This window comes from Pan troglodytes, chromosome X (assembly GCF_028858775.2).
Source record: "Pan troglodytes isolate AG18354 chromosome X, NHGRI_mPanTro3-v2.0_pri, whole genome shotgun sequence".
In the NCBI taxonomy this organism is placed as follows: Eukaryota; Metazoa; Chordata; class Mammalia; order Primates; family Hominidae; genus Pan; species Pan troglodytes.
The window spans coordinates 120,831,024-120,850,099 of NC_072421.2; the positions used below are offsets into that span (position 1 = coordinate 120,831,024).

At 37.8% G+C, this 19,076-nt stretch overlaps 1 protein-coding gene across 7 annotated transcripts in view; it reads left to right on the forward strand.

Annotated features, from left to right (window-relative positions):
* Nucleotides 1-19,076, forward strand: part of GRIA3 (glutamate ionotropic receptor AMPA type subunit 3) — a 307,537-nt gene that overhangs the window by 141,642 nt on the left and 146,819 nt on the right. For all 7 annotated transcript variants that reach the window (XR_010154884.1, XM_054676683.2, XM_063804853.1 and 4 more), the window contains one exon: nucleotides 753-940. Coding sequence is in view for 6 of the 7 variants with exons in the window: in XM_054676683.2 (XP_054532658.1) it covers nucleotides 753-940 (188 nt within the window). In the remaining variant the exon portion in view is untranslated. The remainder of the gene's footprint in view (nucleotides 1-752; nucleotides 941-19,076) is intronic.

The window sequence follows — 19,076 nt, forward strand, 5'->3', positions numbered from 1 at the left end:
AACTCCAAAAAGGTTACCCAAAACTCAAGCATCAGATCTTTTCTCTTTTTCTCATTCAATATAGATCCAGGGTAATAGTAGCTAACAGTTATCTAATGTAAATTAGATAAAAAGGAACCAGGAATTCCTGGTAAATTTAATTGAGAAAGGGAAAGAACTCAGGAAAGCTTAATATGACTGAACTTTTTAATAATGTTGTGATCAAGAGCTCACGAGTATGATATCTTTGTTATAGTTTGTCTTTTTCAGGTTTTCATAAAATTATTTTACTTGGGAGACATAATTTACCTTGTTGGATAGTCTTTCTATGTAAGGAGAAGCCATATTATAATGAGGCGCTATCTCTACTGAAGTTATTTCTAATTTGCCAGAATGCTTATATAGAAGATGAAATAAATGAGCTTCAACTGCAGTAAGGAAATTGCAGGCAGTTGTAAGAAGTTCTTGATTTTATTCCATAGATATTTTGAGAGTGCATGTCAATAAAAACAATTAGATAATATAATTCAGCTGTGAGCTCTCATGTAGCCACTTGATGCGGGGTGCCCAAAAGTTGTAGAATCTTCTTTCCTTTGCAACAAAATGGAAGTGCAAACTGTCTGGAGGGTTAAGGCTGAGGTTATGAGTAAGCCTGCTTTCCATAATGGATAAGGTTCAAAGACACCTGATGGACTGTGACTAGAAATTCAGTAGAATCTTTAATACCTACAGAAAGATTTTTAAATCATTGAAGCTGTTTTTCCTTCCTTCAGGATTTTCCATCCTCCAAGCGATTATGGAAGCAGCAGTGCAAAACAACTGGCAAGTAACAGCAAGGTCTGTGGGAAACATAAAGGACGTCCAAGAATTCAGGCGCATCATTGAAGAAATGGACAGGAGGCAGGAAAAGCGATACTTGATTGACTGCGAAGTCGAAAGGATTAACACAATTTTGGAACAGGTACGTTTGAGATTTATTTCACCGCCAGCCAACATGTTAAATTATCAACCTAAGTCAGCTCCCATATCTGCTAATAAATTAAGTAGCCAACAGACTAAACGTGCCAACAGTTTTTGATAGTCTCTCTAATCCTTTTTTCCTCCCCAGTGGCTGCAGAAAAAAAAAAAAAGAAAGAAAGAAAGAAAGAAAGAAAGAAAAGAGAAGAAAATCTAAGCTGTTGAAAATTGCATGCCATGATTAATCTGGAAGTATTTGCAATTTAATGCTACCTATCAGATAAACATATCCCTCCACACGTCTGTTTCATAGACAACTGACTTTCAAAGTAATCCCCTTCCTTTCCCATACCTTCTTCCCAACAGGGAACAGACAAGGGACTAAGCAGTGCAGATGGAAAGGGTTTTTGTTTCAGGAGCCTCATTGCTGGAATATGTACTATTTCCAGACCCTTCTAAAGATCACCACCCATTCTTGATGACTATGGATAGACAGACTGTCAGGACAGTACTCACCAAGTTTTGAATTTGTCTATATTTTTGCAGATTATCCCTCTGGATCAGAGAGAGAGAGAGAGAGAGAACAATTTAAGACCATTTTTTCCCATTTTATAACTTTTTAATTCATTCACTCCACAAATATTCATTTAAGACCCATTACATGCTGACAATGTGGGCAACAAGTTATCACTGTCCCATAATTTCTCAAAGGAGAAATAAGATCTTGTATTACTTTAAAATAACAATTTTTTTTTGAGACAGAGCAAGACTCTGTCTCAAAAAAAAATTATGTGAAACCCCATCTCTATTAGAAATACAAAAATTAACTGGGCGTGGTGGCGGGCGCCTGTGATCCCAGCTACTCAGGAGACTGAGGCACGAGAATCGCTTGAACCCGGGAGGCAGAGGTTGCAGTGAGCTATGACTGCACCACTGCACTCCAGCCTGGGCAACAGAGCAAGACCATTTTTAAATAAGAAGTGGCATATGAGAAAAATGTTTATGCTTTTAAAAATAGAATTCAATGGGCCAAAATATATTCATTATTAAGCTTGGATATTTAAATTTAAGACTAAAAAATATTAGAAGAAATGTTTCACCCTAAACCAGATCTGTTCAGGGTAGAGTCAAGCTGAAATGTGAAGAAAGTTTATCACTTTCCTTAGAAGTTTCAATTTGCCAGTTAATAACAATGTGCCCACACTGCCATAAACAAAAATGTAAGGGAAACATTTCCATTCTAATTTAATCCCAGTGTACCTAGGGGCCAAAACAGCTTCAGAGATTGAAATTATAGTGAGCAGCTATTGCCTGGGAGAGCTGTTTTATAGCAAATTAAATATTAATAATTTGTCAGATATGCCCCCATAAGAAGAGAAATGCAAACAAAAATAGGTGACAAAAGGAAAGAGAAGGGAAGAGAAGGAAGGAAGGGAGGAAAGGACAAAGGGAGAAAAGGAAGGAGGGAAACTGCTGACTCTATATCGTAGAAATACAAAGTGTCCCCTTGTTAAGATGGGCATTACCCTCTAGTGAATCATACTTCACAGAAAATCTAGAGCACTAGCCTGGTTAAATCAAGTTTCTCAACTAACATTCTCTTGAGCTACACAAATGATCTACCTGCCCCTTCCCCCCAACAAAAAAAAAAAATACCTTCCTTTGATTTTCTTAGATCTTGAAAGTGAAGAATCAGGTCAGTGATGTTGGTGTATGTACTACATGCCCTCTAAAATTTTATACCAAAATAGCCTTTTAGTGGGTGACCTACTTAATAGCCCAAAGCAGAAGAACATCCTCCTTGTCATACTTTGTTTTTCTTCTTTTGTATTAGTGACTTTGGCTTCTTAGATATCTTATATTCTGTTAAAGTCTTTTGGATTTTATAGAACTTTATACTGCAGTCTGGGATTTTTCAGCATTATGTAATAGAAAAGTAGTGGGTAGAGCTCTGAATTCTATATAATTGTGGGACCTTGGGCACTTAAATATCTATGCCTCAGTTTTCTCATCTACATAATGGAGAAAATAAAAATTTCTCTACATCACATGGTTGGTATAATTGCTTTAAAAAGCATAAAATGCTACAGAAAAAACAATCATTATTACTAGACACTTTCAGAAAAACTAAACTAGTATCATTCAAAAACTCTATTCTCTTTTCATGTCATACTTCTCCATCTTCCTTTCTTCTATACGCACATTCACAGTATCCTTTAAAACACTTTCTATACAATTTTTCAGGAAACATTGTTCAAAGAAAAGTTTTAGCAACATCTAGGTAAGGATAGAGAGTTACTTTCATTTATTCTTTTTCCCTCTTTCAAAAAATTGTCATAAAACCATCAACTCATGATTGTTTTCTCTGCCATTTAAGGTGTTCTTACTAGGCCATAAATTCTATGAGGGAAGGACTAGATTTATCTTGTTCACTATTATATCTCCAGTGTCCAACAGAGTAACTGGCACATAGTGTTGGATGAATGAATGGATAGATGGATACTGAACAAGAACATTTCAGAAGTTCCACTGCAATTTTGCTGTATTTCCATCCAGAGGCAAAAAAGTACCTACAGTTACATGATGTGATTATTATTAAAGTACACATTTTCTCAAAGGTGTGGCTTTCTGCTTAAGCTTATTCCAATGATCCAGTGAATTTGCCGTAATTTATTTTACGAAAATAAATTTTCACTAAACAAATGATCTAAATTAAGCAACAACTTCAACATGATATTTATTTATAGAAAACATTTTTTAAAGACATCAAATGCTAAAATACAGAGATATCTATCACCTTTCTCATTGGTTCCTAACCAGTCTTTTGATAAATTTATCATACTTCACTATACAGATCCTGATTGGAATGATAGCATTTATAATCCAATCAGTATTAAGTTCTCCCTAGAGGTGCTCCCATCCTCCAAGAGTGTATTCAGCTCTGTTTGAGATCATTTTTATGGAAGGAAACTTCTACAGTCTCCCACAAAATGATATTTCATACCACTATCTGAGGTAGAAGAGCCTGTTACACCACTATAACACTGTTTCCTATAGATCAGATTTTGGCATAAATTAAGTTTATATTGTACTCTATATCCAATGAGTGTTAATAAAAATGCCTCAATGTGGTGCAATTTTAAAATATAAGCAGGTCTTCAACATAGTGTTATATAGCATAACCTCCTCATGTCATGATATAAGTTCTGGTTTTCCCTGTGAATATTCAAATACATAAGGTAAATCAAAATTCTTTCAATATTTTTTCCCCAAAGCTCTTTTTCTTTTTAACTGTTTCAACCCTTGAGATTACATTAGGGGAAAAATTCAGTTAGGTATCAATCTGTCTTTCACATCTCCATTTAATAGTTAATCTACCAGAGTAGCCTTCTAAACTTAGAGATGTAAGAATTAACATAGAAAAGGACAGCACTAGAGAGAGATGAAACCATGAAGGGTTGGTAGGGCACATAGAGAATATTTAGAGACGGTATATCCTGAATTCAAGAATTAAGAGCACTTTCCATAAGGTTTAGGTGAACAAGGGTGAATGAACCATTGGCCTGACCCAATATAGCATTCCTATTATTGTGTTGTGCTTATGAAGCTCTCCTCACTGGTGGACAGCTGCCTTACTCAATTCAATGACCAATCTAAACATTAATTTTTGAAAAGGTTGCCTCTCTGGGAGTTATCTATTCTGAAGAGATCCTCCACCACAGTAATATATACCTTATGGCTTTGTTGCACCTTTAATGTCTATTCAGAGACGCAGCATAACAGCGTTTCAGAGCATGGACTCTGGAGCCAGTCTGCATGGATTCTGTCACTTACTATCTTTGTGACCCAAGGCAAGTTATTCAATTCTCTGTGCCTCCATTTTTTCAGAGTAAAGTGAGAGTGATAACTGTACTATGATGAGTTAATATATGCAAACCATTTAGAAAGGTGCCTGACACGTAGTGTTTATATAGTGCTTTGATGCCAAAGCAAAGTGTTTTCACATAGATAATCTGATTTGACACCCACTATAGGAGGCAGGCAGAGCAGATAGGTTTTATCCCAAATTTACAGATGATAAATTGAAACTTGGAGACATTTATATGACTTGTTTAAATGTAACCCTCTGCTCAATCCTAGTAAGTGGCAGAGCAAGGATAAAACTCAAGTCTTCTGATTCCTCATACAGTTCTCTTGCCCCTACACTGCACTACCTCTTTTAATTTGTAAGTTACTCATTAAATAAATATTTAGCCAATGCCAAAACTTGGATTTGGCCTGCTTATCAGGTTAAATCTTAAAACAGTTGCAAAACAATTAGAGAAGATCCAAAGAAGAGCAGCAAAAATATGATTAAAGTGTTAGAAAATGGGGCCTGTGAGGAAAGGCTAAATGAGTTGGGATTTTTTAGCCTGGTGAAAGAGAGCCAAGAGGTAGTTTAATCACCTTCTCAAGTATAAAGAGTTATCATAAAAAGGGCACTGACCAACTGTTCTGCATGCCTAAGGACAGTACCAGAGCAAATGAGCTTAACTAGACTAGAGAGAGAGTCAGTATTAGAAATGACTCATTATAAAACAGAGAGGAAATGAAGACAGTAAAATCTCACCAGTTCAGGCTATATGAAGGTGAAGCCATACTGAATTAGTGAAAAGTCAGATCTAGATATGTCTTAACATTGTTTTCAAGAATATACAAATATTCCAAATTAATCCTGTGTGTTGACAAGTAAATATCCTTATAGAAGACTTATTTAATAAATAGACTTATTTAATAAATAGTATTTTCTAATTTGTCTATTCATTATATATCTAAAAGCCTGTCCCCTTAAAAAGATTTACACATTCCTCCTTCAGTCTTAACCATGTTTCTCTTTATTCCATAGAAAATTTACAGACAAGTCTCAGCATATCCTCTGCCTAAATTATAGCATGTGCTAATCTAGTGGGGCCCAAACCAATATGTTTCAATGTTCTACCTAAAATATTATATAATGTATAATTTCCCCTTGAGATATTCCAGGCTAAAATCACTTCATCATGGATGATGTGAAGGTAGCATTTCTTAAGGACAGATTCCCGAAGCAGGTCAATCCTTCAGGTAGATTTCATTTCAGAAACCCCGGCTGTCACTTTGAATTTGGTAGTTTTAAGAAATGAAAGTAAGTCAGTTTCCTAAATAAAACAGTATAAGCAAGATGAACAACATTAGGGGCCCTTCTAAATTATGAGACTGTAACTCAAAGGGGAGAGTGCTCACACTTCAAAATATGTCTAGAAATTGTGGTCACTAGAGCACTGTTGCCTACAGCTGGACCTAGGACAAGTGAAGCAAAAATGTTATAGCTACATGCTTGCTCCCTGCCTCACCCTCACTCAGCAGATAGTGGTACTGCCCAGTTCCTCTCCACTTTGTTGGTCCCTTTTTATTCCAGCCCTTACTCTCAATGTTCCATGTAGAACATTAAGCTCACTTACCAATCCAAAAGACAGTTTGGGTTAGCATTCTTTCTTTTTGGAATATTTTGTTTGCCATATAGTTGAGTAAACACAAGCTTGGGACTCAAATAGACATGATTTCTAATTTTAGCTCCCTGATTTCCTTGCTGTGTGACAACAGGGGAGGTGACAATTTCTTTGGGGCTCATTTTTCTCAGCTTAAAAGACTGTTCCACTACCTTCCTTTCATGGTTGTTGTGAGGATCAAATAAGATTATATGTGGAAAGCACTTGGTACAGTGCTTGGCACTCAGTAGGTACTCAGTAACTGATAACCATAGCTATTTGCTCATGAGTGGTGAGTTTCTGTGTTCATGAAAATCAGTTATTTGAGAACTATTGCTGAAGAACAATGTCCTTGTGGCTTCCCCAAGGTATCAGTTCAATCTAAGGTCATATCATGAGAGCAAAGTCTGAGAGTTGGGCTATGCTCAGGTCTCACTAATATAAGTTTAGCATGTTAGAAAACCTCTCTGGTTTTTTTTTTTTCCTGTGATATAACACTGGGTAACACATGTTGATTGATAAGCTCAAGAACAATTTGAGGATTAACTAGATTTTTCAGCATCACCTAAAATAATTAAAGGCACTAAAACCTTGAACCAATATGCTAACTGGGCATTTTTAATAACAAATATATATGTATTGAATGCTTACTATGTTTCAGATATTATTTTAAGCAATGTATGTGTATATATGTGTACGCTTATATATCTCATATGAGTTAATCCTCATATTATCCCTGTAGGTAGATGGAAATATTATTTCCATTTTACAAATGAGGAAATTGAGACTTAGAAGTCATGCAACTAATAATTGGTAGAGATGGAACTTGAACCCAGGGAAGTTGACACCAGGTACTGTTAATCACTGCTCTGACTGGCCTCGCATCTGACAGAATTTTCCAATCAGAATAGATTCAACCGGAAGTTATCAGACTTCTTGATACCCTCATATCTTTTGCCTTATTCCATAGTATTCCCTTTCATCCTATCCGAAGTCTGAAAAAGAAGATGGTCAGGAGCCATGGTTAATATAAATTATAAATTTGGAGGGACAGGGATACAGAAGTAAATTACTCAAATTTTTCTTCCTCTTCTCCACAACTACTGCCACAACTTACCCTGAAGCACTAAGTCTGATCAGACTCTTCAATGCTAGAGTTTATCTAAAACATTTTCTATACTTAGGATTCTAAAGTTCTTTTAGAGACTTGCTTTCAGAGACATGGTTGTAAGCAGAGAGTTAAACAGTCTTCCGCCACAAAATAGTAGTGGCTCTATACTTCACTTAGGTCTCTGTGTCCTCCATGACATTCAAATTTTATGGTGGGTTGGGTACTAGATGACAGACAGTACAGCTATACTGGAGCCACCCTAAAGCAAATCAGGATGTCATTTCTTTACCAGCCTATGTCTAGTGTGGGCTGGCTGAGAAGTCTTTCAGCATCTTCAAAAGACAAACACAAGTAAAGGATATGACAGATGTTATTACCTGGATTTCAGAGGTCAATCTGAGGTCATGCCCCCATGAGAGAAACAAGGAGTATACAGAAAGGGATCTCTTGGAGTAGATGAGTAATTGCTTAGCTACCTAAGAAATCACTGAACATTGAGGAGGTAATTCATATAGAAGAAGGAAGGCAAATGGGATCAGACCTCTAGAATGGGCATTGAAATTTACATGGAAACTGTCCCAGACAAGAGCCAGCCAACTGTTGTGAGGTTAAGCATCACACAAGGGCTTATATTCAGAATACTATACTAGGCACTATTGGGAGAAACAAAAGTTCTTTCTTTCTTTCTTTTTTAAGTATTTGTAATAGCCCTTAGCAATGCGATTCAAGTCAGAGAGCAGCATCTTGACAAATGCAAAACAATATAACAAAAACTAGGTATGTAAATGCTGATAGAATGAAAGATATTAGAAAAGCCTAGAACTTATTTTTGCATACGATTGAATCAATCATGAAATGTAAGGTGAAAGTGTTCTTAGTACCTATAATATCTCTCCATCTTCTTCTCCCAAGTGCATATTAAGGACTATATGTAAAAGAGGAGATCCCATTCCTCTTTGCTTTCCTTGCTTCCCAATTTCCTAATGGCGAGCTTCCAGAGTAGATCAATACATGGCCAAACAACCCACTGGCCTTCCTTCATCTCTTACTGTATTTTAGCAGGTTGTTCCCTTTTTTCCCCTGCCTCCAGCCATTCCAGGTGTCTCTCTGTAAGTTGGTTGCCTTATTCTTCCTTTTCAAGGACACTTTTTGTTACCTAACCAATCATGGTGTCCAAATCGTGGTCACTATTTCTTAATCTAATGACATGGCAATTTGATGCTATTACTTAACACTTATTGGGCTACCTGAATTAATATCTTGAAGCAATAATGCACCCAAAACTACAGAATGGTGTCCCAAAAGCAAAACCTATGGTTGGACTTCTTAAAGATGTTCATTGGAAACGTGGTTTATCTTAAGTCTAACCTAATATCTTTAGGCCCTAAGCAAGTGAGACTCTACTTGTGGTAAAAGCCTTCAACAACATATGTTAGGTGACTTTGACACTCACTGACAGCCTTAAATAAACTTGTTCTATAAATGCAAAGATATTTATCCTAGGAGTTAGTAGCAGACATCAATATTCTATATTTAGGAATTTTATCTTCGGCTTATTAAAAAAGATGGCACAATTCTCTGGTCATACCTCACACTAGACTGGCTAGACTGGCTTTGTGACTGTTTAGAAGCAAATCCCCTCTGGGAAAATAAAGAGAAAAAAAAACTTTTTCAATATCATTACTTTGAAACAGCAAGACTCTTGTTTATTTCAGATGATAGAAGCTTTAGGGTCAAAAAGGAAATGTTCTACTTAATCAACAGTTCCCTCCTCCCATTAAACAAAAATCTGATAAATGTTTGATTATTTCTTGTCAGGTTTGGGGGTTTTATTTTTAAAATAAACACAAATTCAAATTAATTTTCATTAGGGAACTTTTTGAGAGTCGTTGGGATGACTGAAGACACCTTGGGGTTTTGTAAAGCAGAGTACAGAAGCCTTGAGGCAGGAGAGCTGGATTCTAGCCCCAAGCTGTATGAGTTCAAAAAATCAATCTCACTACATCTCCATTTCCTGAACTGTAAAATGAATCTATGGAATATGATGGTCTTTTCCAGTTCCATCAGGCTATGGTTCCCACAGCTGTGAAAAACAAGGTAGGAAATCTAGTTCAAGAAATATTGATTGATTCCCAACCCATTTTGCCACACTCAATGCTAGGGTGAGGAGAAAAGGACATGTCTTCCCTGCTGAAGAAGCTTGCAATCTAGTAGGGCGATATGTCAATGCAATAATTCTAGAAGTCAGAATATAATAAATATCTAAAAATGTGTGAATCAACTTTCCTGCTTTCTCAGGTTTCCAGGCTGGTGACCATCATTGATTTCTTAGCTGACTGACACTCTTACACACCTCAACATCAGTGAGCTTTGCTGAGACTTGGAGACAGAGATGATAGGAAGATTGAGATAATGTATCTTAAGGCCAGGGCACAGCCTGGAAGTTTATCATTTACCTCTATCCTTAGAACACAGAACAACAAACGTCTGCATTAAAAAGAGTTTCTGGTTGATCAAAGCTGTGCCACATATGTATATATAAATAAATATGGCCTCAGCCCTTCTAGGAAATACCTAGGAAAATCCCTATTAATTAAGGGCTTCTGGTAATTGGATTCTGATTAACTGAGATTTGTTTGTTTATCATAAGCCTATCATAAGTTCCTCATTATATCTATATTCACTGTTATCCTACTACTCAGATCCAACATGTAGTAGATTGCAATACAGATGTATTAAATCAAGGCCTTTTCTCCCACCCTTTAATGCCGCATTTTAGCATTAAGGCTGGTATCTTATTCCAAAATTATAAAAATATGGACCAATTCAAATAGAACAATAAAACTGATGCAAATATCCTCTTTATTTTGAGTTAATCCCATCACTTAAGTCAAGTGAGATCTCCAATTCATACTTTTAAAAAAAGGAAAGGAAACACTAGCCATATATAGCCATTTCATCCCTCTATAGGCAGTGAATATGTTTTTAGTGGGCAGAGGAAGAAAGAACCCTAATACCTCTTACTTCATATGACTTACACTGTGAACACTCAGTTAAGCCTTTGCAGACACTGAGAGATTAAGTCCTATGAGTTAGAAATACTAGCTTGTAAACATTAATGAAATTTTAAAAATCATCATCCAGCTTTATTAGGAAATTTTCCCAGATTAAGAGCAACAAAAATGTAGCAATTAGAGTGTCCACCACACAGCTGCATGATTACAGGAGTCTTGTTCTAGATTCTAACAGATGCTGTAACAAACAGTTTTGTGAGGGCTGCAAGAACCATAGTTTACAAAAGCAACACAAAAGCTAGTTATTGTTCAAGCTCACATTGCCACAGGACCCTTATGTTTAAAATAATTTACACTCTTGAGCTCCTCTACTGAGAGGCATCAAGCATGTAAATAGAGCAATAACAAAAAATAAAATAAAATGTGCAGACTCAAGTTCTTCACTGCACTAACACGGAAGGGCAAAGGACATTAATTGATCCGTACAAAGTTCTGGACTTTGATGAGACCAAATGTGGGAATCAGCCATGGACTAGTTTGATGTCATTGTTACCAAGACACCACCTGGCTCGTCCAGTCAAATTAAGCTCATCCTTTCAGGGACAGCTTTACTTCAGTCCAGATTTGGCAAGGTCAAACTATCTCTGCTCAAAGGTTATGACAAACTGACAAGTGAGGGGCATCACTCAATGGGCCCAGGTGGGGGCTTGAGGAGATTGGTGACAACTAGTGTTACATCACTAGGGGTGGAGCCAAAGTGGAAGAGATTCATAGCCAGATACCACTATTACATATATATATTTAGAAATATATATTATATGTAGCCTCCCAAATACAAACCACCACCACCCTACTCTGAAAAAGAATAGCAACTGATCAAATATTTCCTAAAGGAATCCAGTATTAAGCCAACGACTAGCAATCTGGCTGAGTTCTATCTATTTCAAGATCATTGTGTGACCTTGCACAGCCACCTCACCTTTCATCATCTCAGGAACTTGAGCCATAAACTATAAAAATCCTTTCTTGCCTTACTGGGATGACATTAGGATGAATCAGGCAATTTCTCTAAGGTATTCTAAGATCCTCAGAGAGGGCAAGTCTACAAATACAAGGTATTATAATTAGAATCACTGCACCTCATTTCTTAAGGGGGAGAAAATGAATAAGGAAAGGAATGTGTGGTCACTGAGCTTGAGACTCAAAAGGCATTTAAAAGCTCTTTCTATCATCTGAGGTAAGTCTCAAGAGAGGGAAACTGATCTGGTGGAGTCAGAGAAGAGTTCAGTGAAGAACCTTCGTGCCACCTGTGAAAGTGGCTAGGACATGCTCCCAGGACATTAGAAGCCTTCCTGTTGGTCTTTGACAGTATAACGTTACTTCACTATGATCACCATAAAGGTTTAGATTTGTGAATACCACCAAGAGAGTGGCAAGTGCTTTGATTATGATGTTGTAGGCCAAAAAGGTCTTGCCTTCCATAGTGGGATTAATTGTTCATAAAAAAAGAATAGTATATTCAAGCTCAAGTGGTTTAGCTGAAATTGTTTTCATGCCTTTAATTATCTCAATAGCAGAAATCATAGCTCTAGGTATAACTGGATAATTAGTGGGGACAGAGAAAGGAAGAATGGGATCCCTTTCAGAGTTCAGCATTGGGCCAGAATGCGCCTGCTGAGCTTAAGAATGGGGACACAGAAAAAGGATAACTAGGTGAACGGATTTGCAAATCAGAACCTGGGGATTATGCTATCTAAAAGACATACACATTTGCGAGGTAAATAAGAGAAAAACCAAAATAGAGTGTGACCTCAGTAATACTCTGTCTTGGATTAAGAGATAAGGATCTAGAGACACTGAAACAATGGACTAGGTAGCCAACGAGGGTACTGTAGAAAGCTTCTTAGTGGGCACTTTTAAGTACCTTGCCATCACTATCTTTTCAACAGCTCTGAGGGTCCTTTTCAGTCCTCTTGACCTATTTCAAACTACTACTTGTGCTTAACTTGAAAACTTCCTACTCAACAAATTGTTCCTCCTGCTTCCTTTGACCAACATAAAATCAATTGTTGTTTGACAGAATACTTTGTTGCTGTTTTCTCAAAGGTGCAAAGGGGAAAAAAACACCTTACTTTTGCACACATTAACTTAATTTCAGTCTTACCTACTCAAGCACAACATAATCCTTCAAACTCTGACCGAAGCCCCTTCACCATTTGGTGTCCATGGCAACCGCCACCAAGCCACTCAGAGAGTTGCAAGCAGTGGCAGAAAAGTGCATCTCCCAACAGAGCCATTAGCTCTTCTGCATTAACCCCATCAATAAAAGGTGGCAGCAGGCCCAGCCCTGCATTTTCTTTCATCAGGGAGGAGGAATGTTGTCCGTGTTTCCTTCCCAGATTGTGAGAATTGGGTGTGGCTACATCTCACACCCAACCTGTTGAAAATAAAGCATTGAGGGTAAATTATTGGAACTAAGTCAGAGGACAATTTTCACTTGAGAAAACTTCCCACTGGTATGCTTCCCCAATGACTCTGTCAACTGCAGCCTCCACCACAACACTGCTTGCTAAACTACAGCCAGTAATCTTAAACCCCACAAAGACAATAAATATGAAATCCTAGCCACTTTCTGCTATGGTTCTTAGCACTCAGTGACCTACAGGTCATACTCTTTGTTACCCATGTCAAGAATGCATGCGTGACAATTTCATGCCATCAAACTATATTTTATTTATTTATTTATTTATTGAGACAGAGTCTCGCTCTGTAGCTCAGGCTGGAGTGCAGTGGTGTGATCTTGGCTCACTGGAACCTCCGCTTCCCGGGTTCAAGCAATTCTCCTGCCTCAGCCTCCCGAGTAGCTGGGATTACAGGCATGTGCCACCACGCCGGGCTAATTTTTTGTATTTTTAGTAGAGACGGGGTTTTACCATACTGGTCAGGCTGGTGTCGAACTCCTGACCTCGTGATCCGCCTGCCTCGGCCTCCCAAAGTGCTGGGATTACAGGCGTGAGCCACCATGCCTGGCCCCATCAAACTGTATTTTTTAATGAAAAAGAGCAATGTTAATAATGGTCTAGGTACTGGAGGATTTATAAGCCAATAGTAAATGGTATGGTTTCTCCAAATATAGACAAAGCTGTTCAGTCTACAAACTGTTTTTATGCGTTCCATATTATTTGCTTTGTTCAGAGCTTAGCTTAAAAGTTGTCAGATAGGAATTTCCCTTTACTGTACTCCAGAGGAAGACTAGGATGTTTCATGGGAATGTTTCTGTTTATAATGTCATTACAACAGAATCCAACATATCTAACAGAGATATTTTTGCATAAAGAGAACCATCTCAGACTAGGTTCTTTGTAGAAACTAAAAAGGACCTACTACTCAAGTGTCTTCTTCATAGAATCTACATAAATAGGAATAATATTTAGAGTAGAAGGAACAAGTGAGTGGTTTTATCTTCTCAACCGCATGAAAAAGAAAACAGAAGGCTATTATGCACAATCCTTTCCAGTAGGTCCTCTGAAATCTAAGGAAACAATTTCAAGCTCTCCATAAAAAGCAAGACATCATGACTAATCACACTGCTTATCTATGTAGTCCTGGATAAGGACTAGTAAAGAAAAAGTGAAAAACCAATAAGACATAGTTCCAGGCCTCAAGAAACTCATAGTTTATAGGGAAGCAGCCAAGTAAACAGATGATCATAGTCTAGTGTGATAAGAGCAGTGGCAGAGGGGAACACAGATCTTAATGGAAATGTAGAAGAAACATCCTAATTCAGCCTGACTCAGATCAGGAAGGCCTTTCTCCTCAGGATTGGTTGAACTAAGTTTCCAAGGACCCATTGAAGATCATCTGGTTTGGAAAGGGATGGAAATGTATAATTGCATAAGTATGACAATCCCCACTTATGTGTCAGCATGAACGCTAGTAAGAAGTGCTGATTCAAAAATTGAAACTGACTCAGATGTCATAAGACAGAACAGTAAAACCTGATACCAATAAGAATACGTGTTATACTGGCCAGAACACAACTTGACCTTTCATCATGACCTTTGGATCCTCAAGAAACAGACATTTTCCTTCTGCCAGTACACTAACATGGTATCTGAAATGAGACGATTCTGCTTAGGCATTAAACCACCTCCCTTCATTTTACAGTGAAGAAACTGGGGTGCTGAGAGAGACTGACATACATAATGGCCACACAACTAGTGAGTGAAAGAGCAAGGATTTAAACACAGATTTTACTCCAGTGCTCACACTCTTGGTGCCACACCACCCAAGACTATGCCATTACATGGACCAAATAAGCATCTATATATGGGTTCACCTGAATAGGTCACCTGCCTTCTTACCCCCATTTCACATCCCACCCAACTGTCTGTAATTAGCATTTAGATTAAGATAGTCTATTCACATGAAAGCATACTAAACCAGAAAGATAAAATTTAAAGTTAATATTACTTCCCACCCTTCTTCCCAGTTTTTGGAGTCCTTTCCTTTCTCATTATCCACAAACATTAATTGTATATCTGCATACAGGCAACTGTACTGGATGATGTGCACTCTAAGAAGTATGAAACTGGAGCCCTGCCCTCAAAGACATATCGTTTAATTGGGATGGTAAGACATGTGCCCTACGTTGGGTAAATAATTAGTAGACTGAGGGAAAGATGAGAAGTAGAGATTATATAGGAATTCACAGGGGGAAGTGCACTAGACAACTGAACCAGAATATAAGGCTTCATGAGGGCAGGGTGTTTTGTGTTTTGTTAACTGTTATATCCCTTGCATCTAAAACAGCTTGGAGCTTAGTAAGTACTAAATAAATATTTTTTGAATTAAATAAATATGCTTCTTGACTTGTTTTAGGAAAAAAGTCCTGATGTTTATCATTTGGAGACTAACTCTCAGTCCTATATGCATTCCATTTTGTGGATTTTACTCACGGTACACACACAGCAGGAGCTCTCTAGGGAGACTTGTAGAAATGACTATTCACCCTATGATGACTTAAACCTTTGCAAAACCCTAGCAAAGCTGTGTTCTCTGCTGCTCCCTGCCACGGATGGGTGTTTCCCAGTGATGAAAAATAACAGGGAGCCAGAGCTTTTTGTTTGTTTATTTGTTCATTATGACCTCAAGCTCTTTTCAGCAAAGGGCACAGACCTTAGATAGCAATGCAATTCTGGGAAATACAACTCCATTATTTGCTTGGCTCATCTAACAAGATAGAATGCAGACTCTGATTTAAAAGCAAGCTCCTTCAATGAGTTTTAGTTAGGGTTGATGGATAAACAGTTGTTATTACTGTCAGTAGGCACAGGTTGTAAATGTCTGTTTTCAATGCTTATATTCCATTACAGGGAACTCAGATGGGCATCAGAATACAATTTCCTTTAAAAGGTGGAATTAAGGGGAAACAAAAAAGCAATTTCAAATGTAGTCATTTTGTGTATCCCCAGATGGTCAAATTCTTGGTCTTCCAAGGCTCCACATTGCGTTATGATTTTTTGTAACTTATTTCATTTTTACCATTGTACAAATTCTTATTACTTTTGGCTTCAGGGCTTGGAAAGATACAGACAATTAGAATGTATCAGAACACTGAAAGGAAACCCAAGCATTCATTAAAAAAAATGAGTGAGGCTAAACCCATCCTTCTCTCACCATGGCTTACACTAACCTCGCAGCACCACAGTGCTGTGCCAGCAGGTAATTTCAAGTAAAAGATCTATATTAACACAAATGGAGAAGGATCTGATTTCATAACAAACAATGCTAAATTTGTGTGCTGTCTGATTTCCTCCAAAAGCTTACAAAGCCAAAATCGTGTTCAGTTCTGTGGGTGCATCTAAGAAATTAGAATATCACGTACCACCATACAGGTATTGTGCTAAACATATTGCCCACTATAATCCTTTCACCTTCTGAGAGGTGTAGCTCAGAAGGTACCTGGTTTATCACGGAGTCTAAAGAAAAAATAAGAGGCCACACCTAAAGCAGGCTTATACTTTAAAAACAAAAATGTTTTATTAGGAAACTTTCCTGGACTAAAGCAAGAGTAAACACTGCCTTGTAGAGCTTTCCATATTTTTCAAAGATTTTTCCTGAAGTAGCTTCTTCATCCTCTGAAGTAGATAGGACTAAGAGTGGGGTTTTTTTCATTACATAGATGAGAAACAGACATAAGAAGGTTAAATAACTTGCCTAAGACCACATGGTTAAAAGCACTAAATTTTAATCCTTATTTCCTAAAGACCTAGACCTATTTTATGTACCACATCTAAAGGGATGCATTTGGAAAGAGAGCAATGAAATTCTTGTTATACAACATTAACTATGCCTGCCCCAATCAGCGCCCCCTGCTTTTGAAAAGTATAGCTATAGCTAATAACCTTTACTTTGGGCTTGGGCATTTCTCTTTACCCCATCCCCACTCTATTTCCTGAAAGAACAATTAAGATCCATCTGGGACTAATTATAGCGATTCTTGAATTTGAACTCGCAGCCATTACCCAATTGAGGTCACTTATTTTAAATTAACTTGCCTGGTCAGAACACAGGTTTGGTTATCTTCAGAACCCAGTGCAGAGAGGTACCAGCTCACTCAGACTTTTAATTAACTAGCTAAATAACCTGCACTGTGACAAGCTGCCTATGATTTGATGGACTCATTCATTTGCATTCAGACAAGGATCAAAATACATTGTCAGAGCTTCGGGGACTGAGTCCTAGAAACCTTCACAGTCTCTTGTTAAAGGCTGTGAGCCACTTCCCTTTGGTTCGCTCTAATTATTTTTCCTGTGCTTTTGTTCTGATTATCCAACATTCATCACAAGTGCAGCTTGTGATTAAACAATGACAACTCATGTCATATGCTGATAGGGAATCGAAAATTGGAGCCATGATCATATGAACCAAGCACAAAGCTTTGCAAAATAATTAGGGGAAACCAAAGGGAATTCCCTGGATGCCCAGCAACAAAGGAGAATTTCCAAAGTTTCGGGCCACAACTGTTCCCCACTTAGGTAATAATACATAATAATGGTAGGTACTCAGTCTTTTTTTAATTGAATTCATGGTGGGAGCTGACCATCCCACAATAGTAGTGACAGTTGTTATCATCAATAATTATTATTACAGCTTCCAACATTTAGTTCCTGGGTTCTTGAGTCAGATAAATCAGATTTTGACTTCAAGCTCTATCATTTTCAGCCTGTGAGGCATGAGACAAATTATCCAACTTCTCTGTGCCTCAATTTCCTTACCTGGAATATAAAATCAATAACAATGCCTACCTTAAAGGATTGTGGTGAAGCTTCAATGAGATGAAGTGCGTGAAAAAATCGTTTAACACCATGCCTTGTACATAACAAAAGCTCAATACATTTTAGCTAATGATTGTCTTGTTACATCCCACCACCAGGTTTTTATCCAGGGCATCTTTCCACCTGGGATCCTCTCTTCTCCCTGCCAGCAACAGTTCCCCTCATCATTCAAAACCTAGTCTAAAGATCCTTCTTTTCTCTCCAGTGGAAAGCCTTCCCTGGTTCTATCCCCTGCATGTAAACTTGTTCAGTGCCCATCCCTTCAGTACACTTTCTGCAATACACTTTTCAGATTTTCTATTATTTTAAATAGGCCATCTTCTACTGTTTCATAGGCAATCTGGACTTTTCTTCAGGATGTACTATTGTTTAAGACTTCCAGAATATTTATATAGATAACATATACAGAGAGAGAGAAAGCAAGAGAGAGAGAGAGACAGACAGAGAGAGAGAGAGAGAGAGAGAGAGATTGAGCATCTCATTCAGAGACAGAGAGAGAGAGAGATTGAGATTGAACATCTCATTCCATTGTCCAGGCTGGAGTGGTGCAATCATGGCTCACTGTAGCCTTGACCTCCTAGTCTCAAGCGATCCTCCTTCCTATGCCCGGCAATTTTTTTTTTTTTTTTTTAGAGATAGGGTCTCACTATGTTGCCCAGGCTGTGAAACATTTACTGAGAACTACTCCAGTGCCACACACTGGGGCTGTATGCTGTGGAGTACAAGAGATGAGTAGAGATAGGGATGGGAGAATGGGAAGCAGCATTGGTTGAATCCCCTTATATTGCAGTTGTTCTGTTAGGAATTTTAAAAGCATTTTCTCATTTAGGTCTCACAATAACCCTAAAAGTAAGTGTCCTAGTTACTCTTAATGTACAGATGTGGAAACTGAGGTTCAGAGAGGTAAAACGACTTGTGAAATGTCACCTCATCTTGGAAGAGGAAGAACTGGTCGATCTGACTCCAGAGTGCACTCTTATCATTAACTATGCTTTACTGCCCAACTCACAGTTTTGTTTTGTTTTATCAATTGCAGTGTTGTATGTCAAAGCAATACATAAACTTTAAAGTGTTATATATGTGGCATAAGGTGATTTCAGTGTAGCAGATGCTGTTGGTGCCCTACCCATATCCCCTCAGCACTAACCTTTCCTATACCTGCCAAAAGCAT